This window comes from Rattus rattus, chromosome 7, assembly GCF_011064425.1.
Source record: "Rattus rattus isolate New Zealand chromosome 7, Rrattus_CSIRO_v1, whole genome shotgun sequence".
In the NCBI taxonomy this organism is placed as follows: Eukaryota; Metazoa; Chordata; class Mammalia; order Rodentia; family Muridae; genus Rattus; species Rattus rattus.
This window is the reverse complement of record NC_046160.1, coordinates 37805753-37812554: the sequence shown is the minus strand read 5'-3', so window position 1 is coordinate 37812554 and position 6802 is coordinate 37805753. Positions and strand designations below refer to the sequence as shown.

The 6802-nt window shown below is 48.1% G+C and overlaps 1 protein-coding gene across 1 annotated transcript in view; it reads right to left on the bottom strand.

Annotated features, from left to right (window-relative positions):
* Positions 1-937: 937 nt before the first annotated feature.
* Asap2 (ArfGAP with SH3 domain, ankyrin repeat and PH domain 2) overlaps positions 938-6802 on the bottom strand; it is a 160813-nt gene continuing 154948 nt past the window's right edge. Inside the window, exons 27-30 of the mRNA XM_032909094.1 lie at positions 5088-5137; positions 4737-4807; positions 4280-4402; positions 938-2615 (exon numbers count right to left, since the gene is read on the bottom strand). Coding sequence (XP_032764985.1) covers positions 2541-2615; positions 4280-4402; positions 4737-4807; positions 5088-5137 — 319 coding nt within the window. The 3' untranslated portion in view covers positions 938-2540. The remainder of the gene's footprint in view (positions 2616-4279; positions 4403-4736; positions 4808-5087; positions 5138-6802) is intronic.

Sequence of the window (6802 nt, the reverse complement as noted above, 5' to 3'; positions counted from 1 at the left end):
GGTATTGTCAGGATAATACCCAGCACACTTACTTTATCACAGAGTTAACCTTGGAGGACACCTGCTGGTCGCCGGGTGCTAATAGCTAATACTTTACAGATGAGAACCATGTCCATTTAAAAGTACTTTATTTTTTTTTCCAGTCAAATGACTGGTTAATGGGAAGTCAATTTATTAAACATGCTCTAATTATAAATCACTGCATTAAGGACAATGAAAATAATCCGTCTAGGTTATACAGTATATACAGTTGCGCTGCAACCAGACCAAAGTAATCAAGTGAATGAATTGAATATCATACATCTCAAAATAGCATTCTCGGCTGCAGGTCATTCTCCACCCTCAATAGATCACATTAGTCTGTGCACCCTATTTCTGAGTCATCTTCCCTCCACATCAGACCTGATGGAAAGCGGCAAAAAATTAAAAAAATAAAATAAAAGAAGCCCGAATTCCGCAGCTGACTCTCATGAAAATGTAAACTTTAAATATAAATAGATATCTACAATGCTTTCCTTTCCGTTGCTTTCTCTTTGATTTGCAAAGAGCAAGTAACAGAAAGGATAATTAGGAGGGAAGTCAATAGATTTTCTCTTCTGGTAAAAAGTACTATCCATTAGCGCACAATAGCGCCACCAAATTAGAGTGGAAAAATATTTCCTAGGTATTTATGTACCAGTGAACCTGATAGATTAGCTTGGGACTGGAGGTAAAATGTTGACATAAATCAACTAGATTCCTCAGAGAGCTGGCACCAGGTCACTAAAGACCGATGAGACAGACGCGTGTGGGGTCGGGCGGGAGGCACTGTATTGGGAAGTGCAATGTGCAAAATGCATCTGGTCACACTCTTCAGTCTACGAAAAACGTGACTAGGAGAAGGGCTCAAAGGACAGAAATTAACAAGTAGTGAAAAACAGATGCAGTGTGTGTGTGGGGGGAGAGAGAGAGAGAGAGAGAGAGAGAGAGAGAGAGAGAGAGAGAGAGAGAGAGAGACTGACTTTACAGATCTAACACGTTGTTTTCACCCAGAATCTGAAAGACAGGAAGCAGTCACTATGTAGCATCATAAGACATTCCAGTTTGTCCTGTTTTCCTTGAAAGAAACAAAGAAAGGGAAGCTCCGAGCTTGTAAGAGCCTTGCACAGAGAGTAAAGAAGGGGCTGCTTCGATTAAGTGCTGCACCTCAGCAGCAGCATCGCCTCACTGTCGAGCTCAATCCTTAATCCATAGTCCATTCCTTTTGCTCACACTCCAGCTTCTGTTCAAGCCCTATGCTCGCCTCTCATTTCCCATATCCCAACCATGACTCTTTTGCTTACAGTTACTAAGCAGAGGTATGACAGTCAAGTTCATGAAACTAATGAGTTACGATTTTTATCACACATAACCTAGTTCCCCTCCCCCACCCCAAAATTGTAAGTTTAGGAGTGATGTGATGGGCTTACGTAGTGTAAATGGGACGTTTGGGGGTACTGGGCTCCCCAAGATCTACGGATTTCTGATATGCTCTTGAATACAAACAATTGGATAGGCTAAATTTCAAGACAGTGTAGCTACCATTCCTCTTGGAGAATCCTATTAAAGACAAGAACTAAGCCAAGCAGGTGTCCCCGGGAGCTGGGAGGGAAGGCAGGAGCACGCACGAGAACATGGAGGAATGGGCTCTTCTTACTGTGGCCTGCACCACATATTCTACTTCTGTACAGTTGCTTCCTGCATGACGGGGGACGCTGAACATGGCAAATCCTAAAACACCCAGGCATACGATAAAAGCTAGTTTGAAGGGCTGCTTTGCAATTCAGCATCCTTAGTGTTCAACCAAATTCAGGATCTGCAGCTTAAAAACACCCGGTGCAGAACAGACCACCGTCAGCTATGCTGTAATAACCCATCAGTAGTATGCTAGGCATGACTGTTCACAACCACGGGTCGTACATACATGCAGGAGGTCATGACAGCTGCCCCCTTACAGGCAGGGTCCAGAAAAGTACAAGGCTAACATATAACTTGCCAAGTTGCCTTGGACAGACACTGGCTGAGTTTCAAAGGGATACATGTCTTTAAAGGTGAGTGGATGGCATTTGTGGTCAAAGTCCAGGGGAGGGCGACTGGGAAGCAGTATGGGGCTGGCTTGCTAACCTGACTGTGCTAAACAAGATAACCAACGTGAGAACTGGGCTAAGGAAAGTCGTAAGAATCCCCCAAATTTGTTGAAGCTGGCTTTTTGCTTAGTTACTCCTGGAAATACAGGATCCTGGGTATAAGGTTAAATAGCTTCTCATCCCCCCCCTTTTTAGGAAATTCCGCTTTTCCTAGTAAAAGTATAGCAATGTTGCATGAAAACCACAACTTATATATATAAAAAAAGAAAATCCTGCTTATATATAAACCTTGCCTCTGAGTTTTCAGAATGGGACAGGATCGTGAAAAGATGGGCTGCCGTACAACCCGGTCCATGGGACTGGCTATGGCTGGCCTTGGTACCAGTAACAAAATGGAACATAAGGGTGAAACAGAGGCTTCTGTTCAGTGGCAGTTTAGTCAGCAATAAAGTGCACGAACGACACGGGAAACGCTCCTTTGCGGCTGGGCTCTCCATCGATGTGGCCAATCTGAAATGAGCAAGTGTGGGTTACAAGTGCCACAAACACAGAGGGCAAACTAACATCTGCGTTTGCTCAGGAATCTCCCCCGCTAAAGGATGACAGAAAAACACACTACACCGTGCCGGACCTTCTTTTTCCTTCCTGTCTGTGCTTGCTGGAGCTCCTGCCTCCCTCCACAAGCCCCGTACGCCCTCATGTGGCTACAGGTGAACACAGATGTTGCTCCTGGGCCCCAGCGATCTAGAAGGCACCAGGGAAGCCATCTCCCCACTTAGTACATGAATGAGGAAATTATACTCAGAGTCATATAACTTGGCAAAAATATGATGTGGCTCCATTCATATTTTATCAGGCAATTGTAGAAAGGCTTAAAAACATTCAGTCTAGGTAATAACAGTTATAGATCTCAACCATGTTTATGATATTGGCAAACTCTAAAGGGAAAATCCCAAAGTATACTATTGGGTTTTTTTTTTTTTTTTTTTTTTTTTTTTTTCAAAAATGCCAATGAGAACTGTGGGTCCTCAGGAGGGGCAGGCTCTGTAGTTAAGGCTAACAGTTACTTCTTTTGTACCCATCTGACTTTTCCATACGTTACATATGACTAAGCCTGTGTCAGGTTGGAGTCTCATCCGTATGGTAGTACATAAGATGGTATGATTTCCTTATCTGCTTCCAAAGGATGGGTAATGGTCGGTGTTTACATGGAGGGGCAAGGTTAGGTTCTCAGACAGTGCTGGGTTCTCACCAGGCCCAGCCATGCCCAGGAGTTCTTCCGCCTGTGGAGGAGGGAGTTTGGTAGCTACGGCCCCTAATGGGCCTGTGCTGAGGGAAGCGGATGGGAATGGCCATCTTCTGTCAGCTGCTTTAAGAAAGGAGAATGTAATCAAGCCAACAGCAGTGCCACAAGCCTGAGCCCCAGACTCACTGGAGGCAGAGAACTTAGGTGTCAGATAACAGAAGGGCGGCTTGCAGGAGGGGCAGTTACAGATCAGGTCAAACTCCTTGTGAATGACAAGCAAAGTCCTCCTCAAGTCCTGAGGTACCTTTTGAAATACTTGAATCTAGGCTTTGTCTATGCAGCAGGGCCGTGAGTGGCCACTGGGTGGCAGCCCCGGCGAGTGCTTTCTGTGTCTACCTTATTCCACTGGCTTTATTCCTAACCCCCAGTGATGTCACCCAGGTCTATAGATCCAAGCGCCTGCTGCCAACCAAGGTCCTCAGCTTGTAAATGGTTGAGTCTGAGCTTCAAGGGCTTCTGGGAGAAGCCCAAAGCCCATGCTGCTCTTATGCTACCTAGATGCTGAGCAGGAGAGAGATTTTGTTGGGGTCATAGTGGCAAGAGGGCTCTCCTGGAGCCCAGCTCCCTGGATGCCGTCCTTGCTCCATAAATTGGTGGTGAAGGGTTGTATGCAAAAGTCTGGGGCCTCGAAGCTCTTAGTTCAGGTCAAGTGTGCTCTGAAAATGTCACCTAAGTGGTCTACCCATCATAACAGTGAGGTGTTCACCTGAGGGACAGATTAGGTCCACTCAGAGGAAGGTGCCCCACACAGGAGACACCAGAGGATGAGGCAGGTACTGCACATCAGTCTGGTAGAAGCCCCAGAGCCACACTGCTTGGGCTGAGAGCTTCTATTGTACGCTGGCCCCGTGGCCCCACCCCGACTCACCCACCACTCCTGATCCTCTTCTCCATCCACAATGATCACATCCCCCTCAGAGAAAGTCAGCTCGTCCGGGTTGTCAGCCACACAGTTGTAGAGCGCTTTGACTCGCTTGGGCTTTGACTTGGTCTGCATCAGAAGAGGAAGCGTGAGGGCTAGGGTGGTAGGAAGCCAAGTTCTTAAGGGGAGAATGGGCCTCACGCCTTCTGCTTGCCTTCTGCTTCTGTTCGTACCCGGGCTCGAACCCACAGGGGTCAAGCAAGTGGGGCAGAGGCAGGAAATGAAACACCTGGGGTCTGGCGCTCATGGGGGCTACGAGCAGTAGGCCAAACTGGTTGGCTCCCCCGTCGTGAAACAGCACCAAAAAGAAGCTCCCAGCCCTCCCAACAAGGAGCAACCCTGGTTGCCTCGGGACCCTCTAACCAGTAGCACAATAGGCAGCATAGCAGGCTTGTGCACTTACGGCCTGTGACTTCCTAGGCATGGGTGCTGGGGGCTGCAGGGCCATGGCGTTGGACAGAGGACCTGAAGCTTCTGTTCAGAGAGATCCACTGCGTTAGGGCCAAGACAAAGCAACTTTATAAGACGCCCCACCCCTGCCACATCCACTGTAACTGTAAGACAACTGTAAGAATCACCGGGTTATATCTGAAAACAGGACTCTCCACAAGTTTGGTCGTGTCAAGAGAAAAGGCCATGTACAAGGCAGAGGACTTCCCTCTTTTATACCTGACCTAGAAATCTACACCCCCTAACCCCAACTCCGCCCCACCCCACCCCTGCAGAAACAATCTGTTCCAAGTTAAATAATTACCAGGTCCTCTTGGCTGTCCTTTGTTGATCAGTGGGGTTGGCTTGTCAGTCCTATAAGGAAAGAAATACAGATTTATTGATCACTGAGGCCACCTACCTGCTCCAACCTTAAGGGGACCCCTCCTGCCAATCAGGCCATCAGGGCTTAAGCTTGCGCTTGTCCTGTCCCCATCACCTGTGCCTACTCCCCACTCTTGAAAAAGGAAAAGGCCCGGTGCCAAGTGCTAGGTCCTGATCCTAACACAGGGCAGAAAGACGCTAGGCAACCATCACTGCCTTCCTTCATCTTTGCTCACTCCAGCCCCAGCCTTCATCATCATGTGAAAGGGAGGGGCTGAAGCTTAACCTCAGGCCTGCGTGGCTCTGCCGGCATCTGTGTAGGCACCACAAGTCCGTGCCTCCCACACCTGTGAGCTCCGGGTGCCTGCCCTGGGAACCAATGCCGTGGTCAAGAGGCTGAACGCAAGCCTGTTGAACTCTTGTTCCTATAGCCATGCAATAGAGAAACAAGTACTTCTCACGTGGGCAGAGGGGGCTCTACCCATTCAGACCTGCCACTGGTAGATATGCAGAGAGGTGGCTTTTTGTCTACAGGAAGTGGGACATTAGCTTTGTTCATTCTCTGAAGGGAAAAGGGACCGGGGTCTGTGAAGGGCTGAGAGGGAAGCTTTTCCCTCAGTTGCCTAGCCGGGTTGGTGGGACCTAGTGAGACAAACAACTTGGCAGGCAAGCCTTGGGAGGGGCTGAGGAAGCAGGGAGGCAGCCTGGGAAGGGATTCTTTCCACAGCAGGTCACTTCCTTCAGACACTTCCTCTGCAGCCCCAGTGGGTGCTGGTGTCTGCAGCTCAGGATGAAAAGGAAAAGAACAAGTCTTGGTTGTATTCTTATTTTTTTTCCAAAGGGCTGAAAACCATAAAAGCCAAGGCTCCATTTGATTCCCACTGCCTCTGGGCGTGTATGCCCTAGCAGACGGTATTAAGTAGAGTAGCCAACTTCCTACTCTGTGGTCATCTCAGAAATGAAGTACTCACATGAGATATTTAACAGAGAACCATAGTCCTCAAAGGCCAGGTAAAAGAGAATGCACCCAATGCCGGGGAGGAAGAGGGGAAACAAGTTCAAGACCAACCTAGGCTAGTACAAAAAAAAGTAAAAATCCAAATGATACATTTTTGTGAGTTAGTCTTTCTGGCAACTATTCAGTTCTGTCTGCTACCAAGGTGGGAAGGTACCATGGATGGTGTATCAGTACACAGAGTGTGCCATGCCAACGAAACTTCACTTGCAAGTGTGGTGGTTTGAATGAGAATGGCCCCTCTAGGTTCATGTATTTGAATACTTGGTCCCCAGTTGGTGGAACTGTTTAGGAAGGATCAGGAGGTGTGGCCTTTGGGAGGAGGTGTGTCACTGAAGGTGGGCTTTGAGGCTTCAAAAGTCCATCCTATTCCCAGTTCGTTCTCCCTCTGCCTTGTGCCAGTGGGTCAGGATGTAAGTTCCCAGCTACTGCTCCAGGGCCATGCCTGCCTACCTGCTGCCACACTCTCCACCCTGATGATCATGGCCTCTGACTATGGAACTGTGAGCCCCAGTAGACTGACTCCTTTTGTAAGTTGTCTTGGTCACACGGTCTCGTCACAGCAAGAGAAGAGAAACTAAGACGCTGGTACATAAATCTTGAGTCCTAGGAATTTCACATGCCATGAAAGAGTCTCATCT